This window comes from Polypterus senegalus, chromosome 14 (genome assembly GCF_016835505.1).
Source record: "Polypterus senegalus isolate Bchr_013 chromosome 14, ASM1683550v1, whole genome shotgun sequence".
Taxonomy (NCBI): domain Eukaryota; kingdom Metazoa; phylum Chordata; class Cladistia; order Polypteriformes; family Polypteridae; genus Polypterus; species Polypterus senegalus.
Genome location: NC_053167.1, coordinates 97,713,153 through 97,735,579, shown reverse-complemented (window position 1 = coordinate 97,735,579; position 22,427 = coordinate 97,713,153). Strand labels below are relative to the sequence as shown.

General features: G+C 36.6%; 1 protein-coding gene across 1 annotated transcript; it reads left to right on the top strand.

The window, feature by feature from the left end:
- Positions 1 to 4,712: 4,712 nt before the first annotated feature.
- On the top strand, positions 4,713 to 16,586 carry txndc12 (thioredoxin domain containing 12 (endoplasmic reticulum)). The gene is made up of 7 exons (XM_039735216.1): positions 4,713 to 4,919; positions 9,366 to 9,426; positions 10,466 to 10,518; positions 12,105 to 12,178; positions 13,009 to 13,078; positions 13,873 to 13,956; positions 14,840 to 16,586. Exons 1-7 carry the CDS (start codon positions 4,823 to 4,825, stop codon positions 14,917 to 14,919), a joined length of 519 nt encoding a protein of 172 aa, XP_039591150.1. The 5' UTR covers positions 4,713 to 4,822; the 3' UTR covers positions 14,920 to 16,586.
- The last annotated feature ends 5,841 nt before the right edge of the window (positions 16,587 to 22,427 follow it).

The window sequence follows — 22,427 nt, the reverse complement described above, 5'->3', positions numbered from 1 at the left end:
ATAATATCAGCACTGGCACATTAAAACCATTCATAAAATGTTCATGAAGAGGTTGGAATACTGCTGTGTATATTTTCATATAAGATTTAGCTACAGTGTATTTTAAGGTTTTATATTGTAATGTATTCTTGAATGTCTCAAATGGCATATTTAAATAAAATGAATTATTATTACTATTTTACAAAAATTTTACTTGAATTTTCTTTGTGTGGATGTATGTTATATGTATATTATATAACTAGAAAAAGATCTTTACTGACAGTTCCATGGTTGTGAATAAAACCTAAACCTTTTCTAATATAAATTCAAGCGCTCCACGCGCCTTTGCAAGCTTTCACTGCTTCACCTGGTGGTTGTACGAGGTAATGCAGTCACATTACTAAAAGTTTCTGAAACGGTGTGTTCCCAAACAACAGAAGTATTCCATACACCATTTGAATAGCAAAATCTGTATGACTGAAGTCTCAGAGTCCTACGGTAAATGTATTTATTATGGGTATGAAGTAAAATTAAAGAAACTGTTAAAAACATAGAGCAAGGTTTCAAATGGAAAACAACATTTATTATAATTCATAGCATAACAGCCGAACAGCAAAAACAACTTTCGATGAAAATACAAAGAGAAAACAAATTGTGGATGATAAAGCTGTAATAAAGCATTACACCCGTAAGAAAAACAAATACCTCAGCTAGTAAAAAATATGTAAAAAAAAAAAAAAAACCAAAAAACTACAGAATGCTAATGTCTGTCGGTAATTGGATTTCTGGAACTAAAACGTTTACAAGTATTAATTGGAATCAAGTCATTCAATTTTGTAATGAATAAAACAAAAAATAAAAAAAAACCAAGAAGTCATACATAAAATAGTGTATATGCCATTACATGAATCTTGCTACATCCCTTGACACCGATCAGGACAGCCACGACTGCTTACGTGACTGTTGGTTTTGTTCTTTTTGCAATAAAATGAGGACTGCTTACAGTTGAGATCACCTTCCAACTGTTGGGATCGGACTTCATTCAGCTTTAAGGACCCTTACATACAGAATTACTACTAACTGTAAACCCTCCGACTGCAGTCGTGGATTCTCGGTGAGGTAACGCGCACCTGAAACAGCGGAGGGTGCGGGTGCGGGGCCGGGGCCTTCGAGGGGGTCTTTGGACGGTTAGGTGTTACAGCGCGCAGGTTCTCTTGTGCGCTTCAGGAGCCGCGGGTTTCGAGCGCCTCTTCCCGGTCATTTGTTATTTAACGTCAGCGAGGAACAAAATCGGCGAGCTTCACCTTCTCTTCACAACATTATTATTATAATTACTTGTGTAACAAACAGACACAACATCTTTTTGGTGTATTTTTACAGTAAAGCTAAAACACAAGACGATAAACAATAGTATACACAAAACAACACTGAAGACAGAAATACCATGTTATACAGTACAAACATAAAATATATACATATATATATATATATATATATACAGGTGCATCTCAATAAATTAGAATATCCTCACAAATTATTTCAGTAATTTAAATCAAATAGTGAAACTCATATATTATATACTGTAGATTCATTACACAAAGAGTGATATATTTCAAGCGTTTATTTCTTTTCATTTTGCTGATTATGACTTACAGGTAATGAAAACTTAAAATTCAGTACCTCAGAAAATTAGGATATTACATAAGACAAAAAAAAAATAGATTTTTAATACAGAATTGTTGGCCTACTGAAAAGTATATCCATGTACACACTCAATACTTGATCGGGACTCCTTTTGCATGAATTACTGCATCAGTGTGGCGTGGCATGGAGGCGATCATTCAGTGGCACTGCCAAGGTGTTATGGAAGCCCAGGATGCTTTGATAGCAGCCTTCAGCTCTTCTGAATTATTGGGTCTGGTGTCTCTCATCTTCCTCTTAACAATCTTCCTAGACTTAACAATCCAGCCTCCTTACTACAAAGAAATTGTTAAATGCTCAAACATAGATGAGAAAATGGTGGTTCACTGGTCCTGCGCTTTACATTGTGCTTACCGGTTGGCTCAAAGCCTAGTAACTCTGACCATTTAATGCTACAGTTGCCATCCACTTAATAGTAAAGCCTAAAATCCTCTAAACCAGTAAGGAAATACAGTATGCATGTTCATGGACTGCTGTGTCCATTGAAACATTGCAAGGCTTTTCGGATTGTACTAACTGGGATGTGTTTATTTGTGAAAACATTTATGAGTTGAGATACACTATCATATTATGTTAACTTCTGTGAAGAAGTTTGCATTTCCAACAAAACTACCATGCTTTATAATAATGGAAAGTATGGTTAAAAAAACCAATGGGTTATTCTCCAAGCAAAAGAAACAGTCAATAAAACTGGTGACAAGGAAGTCTAAAACAGGCAAGGAATCTACATATTATAAGATATGCTAATTGGAGACACAAAATCAAACTGGAGTTTCAGTTTTCAGCAAACAATAGTATGTCAGTATGGAGAAGCCTTCAGTCTGTTACTAGCTAAAAATATATACCCCAGTGCTCACTCAAATTTATTCCTCTCTGAAAAACCTAATAATTTTTACAGCATGAAAAAGCCTATAGTATAAACAGTCCTCTTTGCTCTTCCCATCCTGAAGTGGTCCTGAAAACAGTCACTTTTTTGCAAAAGCCTTATTCCTCTTCTTCTAAATCTGAAAGGAATAAAATATCTGGAAGCTGTTTGCAAGACAGAAATGTAAAACGTCTGTTGGTCTTGGTACAGTCTTACCTGAAACAATCAAACAAGGCCAGCTTGCTTCTTTTCACTAACATTTTTATCCAGTCTCTTGTACCATGTATTGTTCCAGATTGCTTTAAACCTTTTGCTATTATTACTTTCCAACAACTGGAGCTACCTCAATGATTACAAGGCCATTACACTTAGTTCTGTTCTACTGAAAATATCTGAATGGCTACTTCTAACCCACATTAAGTCTGTTACTGCTCCTTGACCCCCTTTAGTTTGCATATACAGTAGGAAAGACAGATCTGTAAATGACCCCATAAACATGGGCCTTCACTTTGTGCTGGAACATCTGGACTGTAAAAGAACTTATGTCAGAATGTTTGTAAATTTCAGTTCAGCATTTTTCTCCAACTTACCTAAACTGTTTTTAACTACACAACTGAACTGAATCCTTCCATCTGTAAATGGATTTACGTTTTTTTGATAAACAGGAAACCTCATTTTTGGATGGCATCCCACCTCTCCTACTGTCTCCATATCAGCACAGGGTCCAGCAAGGCTGTGTACTCACTCCCCTGTCCCCATATTCCTTGTACACCGATGACTGTAGGTCCACTGAGCCTTCTGTAAAAATCACTAAGTTCACTGATGACAACAACATTATTAGACTAGTTACTAATGCTGATGAAACAGCATATAGAAAAGCTGTGACTTGTCTTTTATCTTGGTGCGCTACAACTATACAGGTACTTAATACCACCAAGACAGTGGAAATGCTAACTGACTTTGGAAAACAGCAGTTACAACGTCTCCCTTTAGAAATCAATGATTCTGCAGTAAATATGGAGGAATCCTTTAAACCTTTAGGCACAACTATCACAATACACTCTCAGCTGAGACCTTAACACAACTTCCATCACTAAGAAGGCTCAACAGTGGATGTAGTTTTTACACTAACTAAATAAATTAAATATTTCCCAGCCCGTCCCAGTACAGTACACTTCTACAGAGCCATAATTGAAAGTTTGATCACATTCTCCAGTGTTTTCTGGTTTGGTTCAGAAACGGTCCTCTCCAAAAATAAATTGTTGTGTGTTGTGAGGTCTGCTGAGAAAATAAATGGCCTTTCATTTCCATCTGTTGCCAACCTGTATGCATCTAATGTTATAAACCATGTCAAAAGGATCACCACTGACTCATCTCACCCAGGTCATCACTTGTTTAAAAAATACCCCTCTGGTAAACACTTTAGGCTAATTAAAACTAAAGAGTCCAGCACCATAGTCCTTGCCGACTAGTCATTTAGCCCTCCTACTTGCTTATTTGTGTGTTCTTTCACTTTATGAAGATGTGTGCATGTGAGATATCACACGCACCATGCAAACACATGCTTTTATTTGCACATCTCCATTATAACTACTTTCCTGCAAGTATTTATAATGTAATGTATGTTGTTTAATTTATATTACTTATGTTATTTGTATGTGATGTTATAAGTAGCTCCAAAGCTACCAAGTTAAATTCCTGTACATTAAGTACTGGTGAATATAAATGATTCTTATTTTGATTTTTGTTATAGTGATAAAGAATGAGTGCATTCTTTTTAATTAATTGCCCCATGCAATAAATATAAAAAATAAAACGTTTATACAAATAATTTATCAGTTGTTATCAAATGTTTATTGAAACCATTTATTCAACTGTTTATTATCAAAGACAAAGACATTATTTTTAGATAAGTGAGTAGCAATGAAAATATGTTTAGTGCATTGCGAATGTATCGATTATTATGTGTAAACTAAAAGGTAATGAATGCATCTCTAAAATATTAAAACTTTCATTTTTGACAGCTTTACTAGTCTTCTTTTGCATAGTAGTTTAAGTTTGGTTAAATCCGTCAGCGTTTCTTTCATATATTTATGACTCCACCTGGTGGTCCTTTCCTCAACTCACAGAACCCGGAAATGCCTTCTCCACGCTGTGACGTCACCTCCTTCGCGTAAACACCAGAGCGCCCGCAGGTTTAGCTGGCCAGCAGTCTGCCGGGTGCAATTTGTGCGACTGACTGAAGAGTCTAAGTGAACTTTCATTGAATTTTTAAAAATGGTGAAATCTCAGTTCAGTCTTATTGCCTTACTGGCGACACTCTCTGTGCCGTTCGTTTTTGTGGAAAGGGTGGCTGCCGTAGACCTTGCAAGAGGTAAGGCGAAAAATTCGTCCCTGTAATTGAGCAGTCGAAAATTCGAGGCAGACTCTGTACCACAAAGAAGACAGACATAGTGATACGGCTATATTCGGAATGTGCTTCTTCAGGAGCTTGAGCCAGTGGTCTTTCAAGCAAATTTAAAGCCTATCATCCGCTGTATTACTACGAATTTAGAAAAACTCCAGATCGTAGTAAATGCGGAGAATCAAATTAGGATTTGTCTCTTTTTAGACAGGCTTCTGTATTGTGGGAAAACTACACCTGCCATTCTTCACGGTTCTTATATCAAAGTTAAAATCCGTGCCATTGCTGTGTAATGCAAGGGTATCTAGCTAATTAGTCCTTTGTTGTGGGAGAATGAGGTGATTCAATTGAGTTTATTTTTATGTTTAGCGCTCTACACTGAGCGTAAGTGCATAGCACTGTGATAAGTTCTCGGAGAAAAGACACACTTTACACGTCACTAATGTAATGACTACACCTAAAGGCACATACCTGCTTAAACACTCAGGAAAACAAAGTGGTTTAAAACAAATTAGCATATAAATTTATCCCTGCAGTATGTGCCCATTAATTAATTGTTGCACTATGGACAAATCAAGTGAATGGTTGAATAAATGAAAATAATTTCTATGTCAGTCGTCTTTTAAAAAGGTATTAAAAGTAAGTTTATTATAGTGTGGGTGTTTTAAGATTTGCTCTGGTATGTGTTTGCATCCCTATATGTTAAATCATTTGTGCGAGTTATCCTATGTGGCTTCTTTTTCATTCTCTAAGAAGTATTACAGTCATTAAATATGAGTGTTATCCTTCAGGTGATTTGTGTTGGATTAATATTAGTTGGTAATTTAGTCACATTTCAAAGTAGAATGAAATTTTAATACGATTCCATAGCAAATGTATGACGTTTTATTTAATTAAGTTACTGCTAAGTAACAAGAAAGTTAACTATCACTGTCCTAATTTTTTGAAGTTTTGAAGTGCCAAAAAAGAGGAAAAATAGGTTTGCCATTGTTTTCAAGTACATTCTTTCTTTCATGTTTTTCGCCTGTTCTTCGTAGTTCGTGGCAGTGCGTTACAGTGATGAAGTAACGTGAAGAGTGAGAATCGCACAGCATTAGCATCGAGTGTCGTGACGGTTTCCTTATTTAAAATTCAAGCCCCTCTAGACTGACGTTTCTCAGGAACTGGGGTGGATGGGGTCAGTTTTCAGCAACGCGTTTGGGAGCTGGAGTTTAAGCGGAGTGCAACTGACCAAGAGGAGTTGGTACGCATAGGAAAGAGTGCTGGTAGTTAACAAACAGTGCTTGTTAACCACTGAACTGTGTATCTTCCTTGGGCTTCGCTGAGGTTTAACGTTCCATTCCATGATGTATTCAAGTTGCTTTTTTCCTATCTAGGACACCCACCCCCTTCAGTTGTCCATCCACCCTATTGGTTAGTGGTTCTGTATGTGTGGCTTATCAATGGCTTCTGCTGTGTCCTTCATTTGCATAGAGTATGTAAAAGAGAGAGAGGTTAGCATAATATTAATAATTATTAACAAATATGCAAATGTCGGTTAATTTTATTTTTTCAATAACACCACCAAATTTAAGGCAAAGCCATCAAGGCATTTTTAAAAATTTTAGGGTATTTAGTTTTTGTGTTGGGGGAAGAAATATCCCTAAATATCAATAAAGTGATCCCCCACTATATCGCGGTCCAGCTATCGCGCCCCCCGCTGCATCGCGGATTTATTATTATTATTACTTGGGGGGCTTCGCTCACACACTCCTGGGTTTGGTTTACCAGATAAACAATTTCAAGAGATTATTTTTGTGGGAATTGTTACATATGCATTATTTTCATTTTTACTTTAAAATGTTTGTAAAAACAATATTTGTCCTTTATTTCCTGCCCCGGGCATGGTTAAATGTCTTTCTCGTGGGACTTATAACGCTGCTCGGGTTGTAAAGGAAGGGTCTGAATGCACACAAAAGAGATGCGATCGGTTCAGCTGCTGTCTTGCTGCTGCTGGCCAGCTGTGTGTTCTGCTTGTTGAGCTTTGCGTCAATCACTTAAAAGCCTGTACAGCAGCTGTCCTTTTGCCACTTCACATCTCTGCCGCTAGCGTTCTGAAGAGGGTGGGCGCTAAATGTACGCTAAGGAGAAGCGCTTGGATCATCTGCTGGCTTGCTGCAGCTGGCGAACTGTGTGTTCTACTTGTCATTGTTTTAAGAGCTGGGAGCACCTGAAGTGTGTCTGCCAAAAGCATTCCAACAACTGCTAGGTTAGATGTCTGTGAACTGGTTTTAAATTGTTTATAAGTAGGGCATGACGTGCAAAAGTCACAGTCTCCTAAGGTTGTAATGTCTAGTCTTGCTTGTCATCAAAGTGTCTCTCCGAGATGATCTGGTCTCGATCACTTTGTTCAACCCCCCTCCCCGGATGCGCGCTACGCTCCTGCCACTTCATGTCTCTCCCACTCGCGTTATGAAGGGGGGGACCTGAACGCACGCTAAGGAGAAGCGGACGGATCAGCTACTGGCTTTGTGCTGCTTCTGCCAAGATACGTGTTCTGCTTGTCGCTCTGCACGTCGATCATTTAAAAGCCTGTACAGCAGCTGCCCTTCTGTCTCACTGCCTTGTCTTTTGTGACGTTAAAATGTCTCTCGCGGGATGTCACTTTGTTATCTGAGAAGATCACGCCTTATCTCCCTGCCAAGATTTTTTTTTTTTTTAATAATGGAGAGATGTTACTCATCCTTAGTCCGACATCCACATATCGTATGTGTTTACAAAGTGTGTTTTAATAAGTTTGCATGTTTTTAAAGCGTGTGGGAGAAGTGTTTTAAGGCTTGAACTATAAAAAAAAATATATTTATTTAAATGGTCTTTCTATATTGCGGATTTTCACCTATCGCTGATGGGTCGGGAACGTAACTTTCGCGATAGGCGGGTGATTACTGTATATTAAAATGTCCTTTCTTAGTGGATACCTTCTGCCCTAGATGTACCATCCTTCTGAATTTCAGTGTTTCAATTACAAGAGAAATAGTATTTTTTTGGATGAGTGCATGAATGAATTGGCCAACTTTGCATTTTCAGTATCGAGTAGGGCGTTTGTTATTACTGTATGGTAAATGTTATTACCAAAATAATCTCAGAAAGGCATTAGTTTCCAGGGCATCTAGGGCAGTCTTTGATTTTTAAATAGCCCATAATGTTTAATTTTGTATGATGCACAACATAAATGCTTTTTCTTGTCAGTGTCTTAAGTTTATTTTGGACTCTGCAAGGATACCTGGTGCACAATCAATGAAATTCTTATGTTGTGTATTTTTCCCCCATCATTTTTCAAATAATATTTGCATATGCTTTTCAGTGTAACTGGAATAGTAGCTAATTGTGTAGCATTTATTTCAATATAGAATGCTATCCTACCATGTTTACGATAAGGGAAAGGTTGTGTTATTTCCCTTTGTTGTTGGACTCCACTCTTGGTATATTCAGAAAAAATGCTTGTGGAACATTAGTTGTACCTTATCTATTTTTTTTATTGCTGTGGGTATTTTTTATACACAGGTGGAAGTATCCCAGCGCTTGCCAAGAATCTTAAATTAGTTATTGAAATTAGCATTGTGTTTAAGTCTGTCCATGAAAAGAAAATGCATGTACGTATGTGTAAAGGGGCTTTACTGGCAGATTAAATCTTCTAATGCTTCATAAGGCTTTAGAAATGTAATAGTGTTACAAGCTTTCCTACTACTACTACTACTACTACTAATAATAATAATTAATTCTTTGCATTTATATAGCGCTTTCCTCACTACTCAAATCGTTCAGCTATTGCAGGTTAAGGGTCTTGCTAAAGGGCCCAACAGAGCAGAGTCCCTATTGGCATTTACAGGACTCAAACTGGCAACCTTCCGATTGCCAGTGCAGATCCCTAGCCTCAGAGCCACCACTCCGCCTCCCATGCTGTGTAAAGATAAATTATCAACACCATTGATTAGTAAATTAATAAAATAGTTACCATAGTCTGGAGAATTTGTTTTATATATGTCATTTTTGGTATCCTCACTTAATAATATACTGGACAGATTGGTAGTCATGCTCTATAAACTGGACCTGCTTGTTTGTACCCATTACTAGTTTTAGTGAAACTGAAGATTGTAGACAACTGCCCATGGTGAACTAAAAATATAGTAAATTTCCCCTTAATTATCTTGGATATAAATTAACAATAACACCAAACTAGTATCCTGAACATGTATAAAGGTGAAGTGTTTATTGCTTTTTGTACTTTTATATTAGTACCCTCATCTTTTTTGTCATTTATATACAGTGAGTTAATTCTATATTTTAATATAATCCAGAAAAGTGCAATATATAACTAAACCACGTATATTGTGAGTTATTTCCCTTATACCTCTTTCTGCTTATACCCGTTTTTAGGATTTGGAGATACAATTCACTGGCGGACTCTAGATGATGGGAAAAAAGAGGCAGAGGCCAGGTACATATATGTATGTCTGTATGGAAATTTCACGTAACAACCATTTTCATTGTCAGAATATTAATTTTCAACACATTATGAAGATTCCACAAAACTAAAGAATGCTTATTTAAGAAGTGTATTAAATATTACTCCTGTTAGATTCCACAAGTAAAGGGGACACATTTTGCACTTTTGCAAATAAAAATGAGAAGAAAAAAAAAGCTGCTGCAGTTTCCAGTTGTATAAAACTCATATAGACCAATCCATAAACAATCAAGATTATAAATGCTGACTTTAAAGGGGTTCCTGGGCAATTGATATTCTGTTTAATAACAGTAAAAATATACATCAATTCCTGGAGATTTGTTTTATCTTTATTAAGTGTTTTTTTTCTAATGGCTAGTGCCAGAAAGGCCTAATTAAATCCACCGTGATTCAGTGTTCTAAAACAATTAAACAAGAAAAAGTCTAAAGGGGTGAATACTTTTTATAGAATCTGTATATGCATCTATGTTCTTTGTTTTAATATCTTATCTTTCAAAATAAAACCAATTGTTTCAGGCTGTGGTATTAAATATGTTGTCCGAAAGTAAACATTTTGTAATACAACCGCTTTGTATTTATTTCTATGAAATTAAGTGTGCAAGTTATGTGGAGAGGTGGTGTAGTAGTGCTCCCTCATAACTCCAGAAAGACTGGGCTTAAAGTATAGGCTAATCACTGTTTGTGTCTCTCTTTGGGTATTCCAGTTTTACTTCCACATCACAAAGATTCTAAAATTAAGTTTTGAGTGTAGCAGTGTTTACTGTCTACCATGATGAACTGAGTAGTCACAAAGTATAGTAGATAATGTATTTTAATATATTAATGATACATGGCATTTTCACTTAATTTTAGTTCAGAGTACTTAAATGTTAAACAAATATCTTTGTCATGTATATTTGTATCCTCATTAATATTTATTTTGATTTAATATTTTTATATCACACTGTATACATTAGAGTTTATGTGATGTTATTCTGATGATCTTGTTTTTTTTTGGGTTTACATTTTGTAGTGGCCTGCCTTTAATGCTGATCATTCACAAGTCTTGGTGTGGAGCTTGTAAAGGTAACTTGATTCCACTTTTTTGGGAAGTTTACATTTACAGATACCTAGAGATCACACGCAGTAGTAATGCCTGAAAGTCAGTTAACACTATCATTCACTAGACATAATGTTATTGTTGTTTTTGACAGAGCATTATTAAAGCATATTCTCACTTTATCAGTTTCAGTCTTGTGTGAGCTTGAATGCATTTTTACAAAATAACTGTTATTTGCACAGAATTTTCTAATATATTTATATAAATGTAATATATATATATGTGTTTGTATGTGTGTATATATGTGTGTATGTGTGTGTATATATATATATATATATATATATATATACATACAGTGGTATGGAAAGTATTCAGACCCCCTTCAATTTTTCACTCTTTGTTATAATGCAGCCATTTGCTAAAACCATTTAAATTAATTTTTTCCCTCATTAATGTACACACAGCACCCCATATTGAAAGACAAAAAAAAAGAATTTTTGAAATTGTTGCAGATTTATTAAAAAAGAAAAACTAAAATATCACATGGTCCTAAGTATTCAGACCCTTTGCTCAGTATTTAGTAGAAGCACCCTTTTGAGCTAATACAGCCATGAGTCTTCTTGGGAAAGATGCAACAAGTTTTTCACACCTGGATTTGGGGATTCTCTGCCATTCCTCCTTGCAGATACTCTCCAGTTCTGTCAGGTTGGATGGTAAGCATTGGTGGACAGCCATTTTTAGGTCTCTCCAGAGATGCTCAATTGGGTTTAAGTCAGGGCTCTGGCTGGGCCATTCAAGAACAGTCACAGGTTGTTGTGAAGCCAGAGAACTTCATTATTTTAGCTGTGTTCTTTGGGTCATTGTCTTGTTGGAAGGTAAACCTTCGGCCCAGTCTGAGGTCCTTAGCACTCTGGAGAAGGTTTTTGTCCAGGATATCCCTGTACTTGGCCGCATTCATCTTTCCCTCGATTGCAACCAGTCGTCCTGTCCCTGCAGCTGAAAAACACCCCCACAGCATTATGCTGCCACTGCCATGCTTCACTGTGGGGACTGTATTGGACAAGTGATGAGCAGTGCCTGGTTGTCTCCACACATACCGCTTAGAATTTTCGTCTCAAAAGACACCTGAAGAATTCTGAGATGGTGAGAAATAAGATTCTCTGGTCTGATGAGACCAAGATAGAACTTTTTGGCCTTAATTCTAAGCGGTATGTGTGGAGACAGCCAGACACTGCTCATCACTTGTCCAATACAATTCACTATAGATGTTAACTTGTCTTTCTGCTGTAGATGTGGTTTAGAGTACATGTTATCCACTTCATAAATAGGATTAAAATACCTTTATAAAAGTCACGTGAGATGTTAAACAACATTGTTTATAGAATAATTTTGCCAAATCATAGGTAATTTATGTTGTATTAGAATAAAGAGTGATCTTAAAAGAAGTTAAAATGTGACTGATCACATTTTTCCCTATATTAACAAAGTGAACCTGTCTTTTTATGCTTTTTTAGTTTGTTCTGTAATTTTCTGTTACCCTTAATTTTTTTACTTAACAGTTTTAAATTGGAATAATGATATAACTTATTTGCCATCTGAATTTTACTATCAGCCTTAAAGCCAAAGTTTGCAGAATCTCAGGAAATCTCTGAACTGGCCCACAATTTTGTTATGGTAAATCTAGAGGTGAGTGTTTCATTATCTTGATTCAGATCATTTTGGATTTTTAGTTACCAATTTTTACAGCTTGTGTACTCAAGTTTCATATCTGATGTGATCAATCTGCTTAGGGTTTATTTAAACAAAGTGTCAATATGGCACATGGAATAACCTTCATTTTGCTAAACAACAATTAAGTAACACGTCTCTAGAAAGAAAACTGTTTTGTTTTGGCCATTTTTGAACCCAGAGTTGAACTTTAGGAATGTCAGTGACTTGCAGCCCAAGCAAAGATAAAGTTTTATTCAATGGAATGACAGGATGACAGGCTTCTCAAATAACCAGTTAACATTTAAACATGATTGGATGAGATGTGAGATGAGAGAGTTTACCATTAGAACACTAGAGTGATGCCTGCTGAAATGGAGATGTGCATTCATATATGAATAATACATTTATAAATCTGTCATTTCAAGTGGTAATAGCCAACCAACTGCAACATTAGTATGTCTTAGCTATATTTTTAAATCTATTTAATGGTATCTTCATTAAAAAGAATAATCAATTTCTGTCAAACATTTGTATGATTCCAAACTTTAGAAGTGTTGAAGTATCACGTGTGCATATATATATTTTGTGTTTTCTTTATATGTATATCATAGTATTTTGTATATTAACTTCCCAAATATTTTACTTTCTTAAATATGTTTTCTCTATGTCTGTCTTAAATCATTTTTATAAGATTTTATAGTTTTGTTTTAAAGTTCAGAATCTAAAGATCAAATATGTAAGAGAATAAGATTTACAGTATAATAAGAACTGACCTGAGTGTTACTTTACATTCTTTAAATAACCAGGATGAAGAAGAACCTAAAGATGAGGAATTCAGTCCAGATGGTGGCTACATTCCTAGAATTCTTTTCTTAGGTAAGTTTTCATATCACTGGATCATTTATTGCTCACTAAAGGCTTTTTACTTTTTTTGTCATCACCACTCCACTCAGGTTCAGTTTTTTTTTGTTTCTCTTTTAATTTTTTTCCTATGTGACATTAACAGACCATCGTTAAATACATTTCCTTGCCTTGTCTTACAAAGTTAAGCCAGAATTAAATGAGCAAGTTGGTTCTCTGTGTGCATTATACAATCAATTAGTGCAATATGCGTTTGTTCATTTTTAAGCTACAGTTTATATATTTTCAACTACGGGAGGCAAGCCCCTTGGTGCCTTCAGTGCCCAATCCCCAGTTACGGCCAGTCTGCCTCTCACGTTGTGAAGAGGGGGGTTGAACGCTCAAAAAAAATGTGACATAAAAATGTAACACAAAATCATTGCACTTTTAGGCTTAGGATTTTATATATAGAGTAGATTTAAAAGATAATTTTTCACTGTCCGCTTCAAATGTACCAGTTTAGTGGCAAAGTTTTTATATATATATATATATATATATATATATATATATATATATATATATATATATATACTTTTAAAGTTGGTCTGTAATCTCCCTGTATACTGGAGCTTTCTTGCATTCATGTTAGTAAAGGGCATTAAAGGTGGTTCCTGCTTTTTAAAATTCTTTTTTCATTTGTGTTCTTCTTAGTGGTAAGACATATTAATGGTGTTTGTCCCTGTTCCTGATTTGTGTATTGATCTGAATTACTATTTTGTAGATGCACATGCAAGTAGAAAAATACCTATATTTAATTATTAACTTTTTAGATCCCGCTGGAAAAGTTCACCCTGAAATCACAAACAAGAACGGAAACCCAAATTACAAGTATTTCTACAGTAATCCAGAGCAAGGTGAGAAGGTTTACATTGAAATTCTCCTTGCGTGCGCATGTTTTATCCTGATTGTTCCCAGGGAGAGCAATCCATGTATTCAAGGGAAACTACATCAGCAATCTTTGGAACAATTAATGTTTTAAAACAACTAAGTGAAGTACAGATTGTTTAGGACTATGTACATAAATTCAGTTCATTTCAGTGTGTTTTCCTATAGCACTCTTCATTAAGTGCAAAGTTTTATGAGACATTCTCAAACAAAATATAAGTTAAAATTGTATCATAATTTAATGAATACACAAAGACAAAATAATTTGAAACTGAATAACATAAGTGAAGCAGAGCAATATATGTCCATTAATTCATTGTTGAACTGCCAAACTATAGCCAGTTGAGAACATAGGAGAAGAAAAAATGACCTGAGCAGTATCCCTGGAGAAAATAAATCTCTAGAGGCTCCACGGTCAACTGCAACAGAGAATGTCAGACACAGTTACAGTCCTAGAGACCTTGACCATCTGGCTTCCCACGTCCTCCTAAACATTCAACTCTTTGTCTGTTCAGTGCATGAGGGGCTATATAAAGAAATGGTGGCTCATCCAGAGTGTTCCTGTCTTGAGCTTGATGCTTCTGTAATACATTTTGACTCCAAAATCACTGAAAATTAAGCAGATTTGTTGATGGATGGATGGATGGACGGACAGACTCTGCTTTGTGGCTATGGGAAAGACTCTGTTTGGGTGCTTCTAGAGGCCTTAAATTCTTTATAGCTCCAATAACACTGATTAAATATATAGCCCACTGCGTATTTCTGCCTTTTTCATCAGTCCTTTGTAGTTGTAAATTTAGCAATGCAAATGAAGCATCTGTTTTACTTTTTTTTTTTCTTTTGTTTCTACAGTTACTGCTGCAATGAAAGAGGCCCAGGAGAAGCTAACTGGAGATGCCTATAGACTGCATCACCCAGTTGATGAACTCTGAATTCTGAAAGCCTTGTGCAGCAGTTTGGCTCCAAGAAAAGTAAATGAGAAGTACAGATGCCAGAAACCATAATTACACTTGGATTTCCTCCAAACCCTGAACATTAGCCTGTTGTAAACATGGTTACTGTCAAAAATCAAAGTGTGCAATTAGAGCAAATTAGGAAAACCAAATATTTAACCTGTGTACACAACATGTTTCTCAACATCCTTAAGTAATTTCTAAAGTGATGATTAAATGTTATAAAGACATTTTTTCACCACTACAAAAGATGGCAATAAATTGAAATTTTTATATACTGTATTCTTAAAATTGGAACCTACAATAACTTCACCTTTTCAGTGTTTCCATATATGTTGGCTGTGGGTGAGGTGCTAGACTTCTATCTTTTTTTGGCAGATTGTGTTTGTTGAAAGAAGTTAATTGTTTTATTCTGTACTCGCCTGGTGCTACAGCTATTGATTAATGTCATGGTTTCAGCTATTAACTGAACCTCGGGACACCACTGGTGGAAACTCCTGTCCCCAAACTGCTGTAGGATGTCTGCCTCACTGCTAGTTAACAACATATCATATGCACTCAAGGGAGACATTTTCAACAAACTTCAGAGCAATTAATGTTTTGAAACCATTAAGGGAAGTACTGTTTGTTTAGTAGGACTTTTAGACTTTTGTAAGAAGGATACTTTTTCTTTCTTTAATTATTCCGTGTTGAATTTGTGTGAAATGCTGTCTAAAATTGTTAAACACTCTAAGGTTCTGATCGTTTTTCAGTCTTCACCATTGGAACATGGAGTCTTTTAAGCATTCTGTGTTACCTTAGTTGTCGAGTCCTTTAATTTCTTTAAGTCTAAGTAAGTGGAGAATTCGTATTGTAAAATCATTTTGAGTTTGTTTTTTATAATAATAACAGAATTGTGACATTATCACACATTCAAAATAAAAGGACTACTGTACTTGTGCTATTAGCATTTGCAAGGAGAAAGAGTTTTCATATTGACACTAAGTTAGCATTGCCTTGTAGCAGGCTCTGTTACGATGGGGTAAACTGTTGGATGTACTGCTGTAGGATCGCATGTTAAGTATTTCTACAGTATCTAAAGCTGGAATTGGATATGTTGTGCATGTAGCTATACAAAATTATAACTCGAGCCATTTACATGCAAGATATTAAACAGTTAAGAGGTAAGTAGAAACAGAGTCTAACAAACACAAATGTGCTACTGGAACTCTGGCCTGAAAAGGGCTCATCAGCTACTCTCCAGTTATTGCTTTCCAGTGATTTGGTCGTCTGCTATTGCCTGGGGACGGACTCTCTGACTCGTACAACATACTGTGCAGCTGAGAACTCAGTTTTTGTGTTTTCCTGGACATATTGATATTTTAAAGGAGTTGTTTCCAGTTGCTAACCAACTTTGAAGCATTCCAATCACTCCCCTTTAGTGCTAAATCTTTAGCGCCTTTTCTTTTTATTTCAAGATTTTATCTTTCAGTGCTTTACCATTATACATTGTTTTGGCTTCTCTTTTGCTGAACACCCCCATGTTTTGAATTTAAACTGTAATTATCCTCGGCCTACTTCTTTGAATGGTAATTTACATTTGTTTCCGTTTTGAAGGAACATTTTGTCTTTATTACAGAAAGTTAATTAAAATGTTGAAGAAAGTTTGTTTTTTGTGATGACTGCGTTATTTAAAAAAAAAAGTTTAAATGTTAACTACTTGTTCCTTCTAAATTTTCAGATTGATTTAACATTTTTTGCATTGCGCACAAATCTTTTACAGCTGAATCATCACCTTAATTGAGCACTCTTGGCTATTGAAAAATCCTCATCCCATCCCAATTTTTATATCTGTTGTTAAATTCTCTTAATGTTCAATTTGCATGTACATTACCCAACACCCTCAGCATTCTCACCCCAACATAGTTATATTTTTAAAATTCATTTTGCATGCAGTCATACATAAAATGTTTTGATTTGAATGGTATGTAGAAAGCTTGTTTGAAAAGCTGTGTCTGTTTTAACTTGTCATATCTTCAGTTTGCCACATGATGGCTCTATGACGCAAGTGTTTTCGCTCTCCTTCAAGTTCTATCAAATGTTGTAACCTCTTCTGTACAGTTTACAGGTGCTGGTCATAAAATTAGAATATAATGACAAAGTTGATTTATTTCAGTAATTCCATTCAAAAAGTGAAACTTGTATATTAGATTCATTCATTACACACAGACTGATGTATTTCAAATGCTTCTTTTAATTCTGATGATTATAACTGACAACTAATGAAAGACCCTAATTCAGTATCTCAGAAAATTAGAATATCAATTAAGACCAATGCAAAAAAAGGATTTTTGTAAATGTAGGCCAACTGAAAGGTATGAACATGAAAAGTATGAGCATGTACAGCACTCAATATTTAGTCGGGGCTCCTTTGGCCTGGATTACTGCAGCAATGCGGCATGGCATGGAGTCGATCAGTCTGTGGCACTGCTCAGGTGTTATGAGAGCCCATGTTGCTCTGATAGTGGCCTTCAGCTCCTCTAAATTGTTGGGTCTGGCGTATTGCATCTTCCTCTTCACAATACCCCATAGCTTTTCTATGGGGTTAAGGTCAGACGAGTTTGCTGGGCAATCAAGAACAGGGATACCATGGTCCTTAAAACCAGGTACTGGTAGCTTTGGCACTGTGTGCAGGTGCCAGGTCCTGTTGGAAAATGAAATCTGCATCTCCATAAAGTTCATCAGCAGCAGGAAGCATGAAGTGCTCTAAAACTTCCTGGTAGACGGCTGCGTTGACCTTGGACCTCAGAAAACACAATGGACCAACACCAGCAGATGACATGGCACCCCAAACCATCACTGACTGTGGAAACTTTACACTGGACCTCAAGCAACGTGGATTCTGTGCCTCTCCTCTCTTCCTCCAGACTCTGGGACCTTGATTTCCAAAGGAAATGCAAAATTTACTTTCATCAGAGAACATAACTTTGGACCACTCAGCAGCAGTCCAGTCCTTTTGTCTTTAGCCCAGGCGAGACGCTTCTGACGCTGTCTCTTGTTCAAGAGTGGCTTGACACAAGGAATGCGACAGCTGAAACCCATGTCTTGCATACGTCTGTGCGTGGTGGTTCTTGAAGCACTGACTCCAGCTGCAGTCCACTCTTTGTGAATCTCCCCCACAGTTTTGAATGGGTTTTGTTTCACAATCCTCTCCAGGGTGCGGTTATCCCTATTGCTTGTACACTTTTTCTACCACATCTTGTCCTTCCCTTCCCCTCTCTATTAATGTGCTTGGACACAGAGCTCTGTGAACAGCCAGCCTCTTTAGCAATGACCTTTTGTGTCTTGCCCTCCTTGTGCAAGGTGTCAATGGTCGTCTTTTGGACAACTGTCAAGTCAGCAGTCTTCCCCATGATTGTGTAGCCTACAGAACTAGACTGAGAGACCATTTAAAGGCTTTTGCAGGTGTTTTGAGTTAATTAGCTGATTAGAGTGTGGCACCAGGTGTCTTCAATATTGAACCTTTTCACAATATTCTAATTTTCCGAGATACTGAATTTGGGACTTTCATTAGTTGTCAGTTATAATCATCAAAATTAAAACAAAAATATTTTTTTTGCAAATAAACATTTGAAATACATCAGTCTGTGTGTAATGAATGAATCCAATATACAAGTTTCACTTTTTGAATGGAATTACTGAAATAAATCAACTTTGTCATGATATTCTAATTTTATGACCAGCACCTGTAATGCAAACTATGGTAAGCATTTGTGATCCCCACATAATTCCTTAGATTGTTTGAATTTATAAAGTGAAAGTTTGTGTTTAATGCATTGGTTCTCAAATGTAAGTTTAGAGAGTCTAGTAGTTTCCAGACTTTGTCTTTACCTTTTCATGGAGACGAGTTGCTGACTTTGCCGGAACTACAGTACTTGTTTGTTTATATCCCTCATTTTTTCCCCACATCTTTTAGAGTCTGTGCCTGTAGCCCTAGTTTTGATTGTGAATGATGCCCCAGCACCTGTGATCCTAAACAGGATTAAACTAGTTTGAAAATGGATAGATTAACATGTACATTTGCAGGTATCCATTCAGCTGTTCTCATTCTTGATCAATTGTGGGAACTAGTGATGAGCGAACTCCTTTACATCCGCTTTGAGTCGACGTCAGTGGAATCGCAGAAATGTTCCTGAACTTCACAAACTGCATTGAAGTCAAAGGAGAAGGAGGAACTGAACTAGTTACGAGTGGATTAAAATGGACCACTTGTGTTTTTAAGTGTCCCTGAGGGCTAAGAGAAAGTTTGTCAGTTATGCTGCACCGATTATTGTGCCTAAATATGTGGTCTGAGATGTGAGGCAGCAGTGCTAACCACTGAGTCCGTGGGCCTCAAACATCAAAAGACGCAGAAGGAACAAATACCACAACCAAGATGCACCAAACGGCCACAATCTAGCAATAAGCAGATGAAATGTCATGTCGTCGCGCTCCTGGTGTTCCAGTCTTAGAGGACACATTGGCCGTGCCACAAAGCGGCAGCATGGGACTGGCTTGTTGCACTGCACTGTGCGGTGTTGGCTTGTTGCACTGCACTGTGCGATGTATCTGTGCAGATGCTCTACAGTTTCTCCCACCATCGTCAAGAAAGACATGCCTTGTAAGTAGTAACACGCCTTTTGTTTTTATCATTTCACAGCGTGCCCTGTGTTTTTGACGAGGGGAGAGAGAAGGCTCCTTTACGGCTTGTTTTTCAGTTCATTGCTGGCATATGGCTGATGTGAATGTGTTCGTCTAATGAGGAAAAAAAAAAAAAAACTACGGTTTTATTGCAGAAAATAAAAACCCTAATTAATATAATCTGTGGTGTGCCTATTCCATAGGGCCAATGTTTAATGTTTACTCTTGCTTTCCTTCATCATGTTAGGTCCCAGATTTTCTGTGCATGTTTCATGTTCTTACCTTCCCAAAGTTATTAGCTTTATTCTGTTCGATTTATTTTCTTCACCTATTTAATGATTTATAACACTGTAATGACTTCCTCAACGTAATGTTATAAAGGAGACTATTTGTGACTAAGGGTGTTAAAAGTCTGATTCAATAAGTCCTTATACTGTGTACCTACAAAAAATGACTAAAATCCCGTTTTCACTTTGTCATTCTGGGGTAGCGAGTGCTGCTTGATGTCGGTGAAAAAATTAGCTTAAATGAAGTTAGCGCAAGGCTGCAACAGAGCAAAATCTGCAAAAGAGGTCTGAATACTTTCTGAACCCATTGTTGGAAGCAAGAAAAAAGGTTTCTTCACTTCTACTTTTATACGCACCAAACACAAAACTGATCACAAGGAATCAGAGACACATCAGTAGGTTAAAAAAGACATTTAATTCACACTGAACAAGAATATTTAATGAGATTCAATTCTTTAAATATCTTCTTCAAAATCTGAAATATGGTTTTATACAGTAGATATGCTCAGTAGAGCCTGAAGTACATGAATTATTATTTTTTTTCATGCTGTACAGGCAAGTTGTACTATGCGACTTCCTGGCAAATACAGAACAATTTCAAGAAGCTTCTTGTTATGCATGACATTGTGTAAGAAGTCATTCTGATGATTGGTTCAATAAACAAAACAAGAACAAGTTCAGATTCACTTTCGAACATGGCAGCCAGAGAAGATGTCATCTTTAGAAGGCTTTAGTTATTTTAATTCTGTTGTTTGATAAAGATTGCTGAAGTTATGTTCAGTAAATTTACATTTTGTAATCTGTACAAGTCTGCAGACTCAAATGAGCATTTTATTACTAACCCAGTTTAGTTAATCCACAGTGTGCACCAAATTGTAAGAAGTTCAGCCATGGTACCTTTAAGTGAGCATACTGTGTCTATTATTTTGCAGTCCTCACTGTAAGTTCAGTGTAATGCTGTTGTTATGTAGCTGCTTGCTGTGATGAAGTGTTTCTTCTAATACATTTTGTTGTATCTGCATGGAAGCATGCTGTTTTTTTAAATCATTTATCGTTGCAAACTTAATTAAGCTGTGCCCCTTTTCACCATGGGATTCTGCTTTGTTTTTGTGAATGTCGTCTTTAAACTAATTGTATGTCGCAGCAGTGTCGCAGCAGTGTTTTACATTGTGAGCACAAAATAGTGGCACATTTTAGATGAAATTTAGTCAAAATGCACTTTGCCTTCTGTGCAGTATCCTGTAAAATGGCACTCTTTAAAAAACAGTTTAAGCTTATTGTCAAATTTTGGGGGAAAAAAGTTTGTTTTAGAGATGGACGTGTGTTGGCACCCTTCTGTTTTCTTGTGCCTTACTAAATATTTTATCAAAGTAATCTCTTTTAGACGTATACTCCGAGGGGAAGTGGTATCCGATCTGATTGCCCATTTTTAATTGAGACAAGAACAGCAGCAGTTCACCATAAGGCTGAGTAATCTCATTGCTGTGACATAACTGCAAGAAATATTTATTATGGAATTCAAAGTGATGAAAAATTAATAACATTGTCGGGATTGCCAAAAGCAGGAATAAGGAGTTGAAATAAAAGCCACAATCCATTATACTCAATAAATTATGCAGAATAAAAACCGGGGATAGTGGTGGCCCGGGGACAGTGTCACAACATAAGAGTTGTCCTAGCAATGCCGTGAAGATTTTGTACAAAGTGAAGTCCGTCTTGTCCTGGAGTGGAACCTTAAGCGCCTCAGCCTGGCAGCAGAAAATCGAGCAACTTTGCCAGTGGGGAAAGTAGTTATATCTTTAGTTTCGCGTATTTTATTCCAATTACTCTGCAAATACACTAGTTAGGTAAACTGACATAATTATTGTGATTGGGCGTCACATATCCAGGTCTGGTTTTTGCTTTGCGCTCAGCACAGATGAATACACTTGGACAGAACGGAATCGGTAAAGGTATGAGAGAGGTGTGTGTGTGTGTGTTGCGCGTGCGCGTTCTGCCTCGACTGGAAGTATTGAGTTTGCAGAATGTATGCATGTGTGAGTGAGTCAGTCGTTCAATCTATACGGTACCAAGAGCATCCACGGCATGTCAGATTTACACTTAACACGTCGATTAGAGCAGCTGTTACCAGTACAATCAGTAGTTTTAGAACTTGTACGAGTTTTCGCATTGTTATTACATAACGTCCACTTTTACAAACTCTATCCATAATTAACATGTAACAAACATTAGTCATTACCCAAATTCTTGTTTCTTTGACCCAAATATTGCAAATAACCACCAGTGTGTAAATGAGGAATGATGTATTGCGAGGCCAAGATCACTTTGTTTAGGTCAACCAATCACAATACACTCTTGGCATTTGAGGGCGGTGCCTTTTGAACCTTTGATGACGCAGTGACGCAGCCCACATATCACTAGTCAATGAGCACACCGCTTTATGTTGCTGGGACAACAACGTTGTTTTGGGGTCCCCGTTATGCTCTAAAAGTGAAAACGGGTTAAGGAAATAAACAGACCGAGTTTCTTACTCCAACAAGT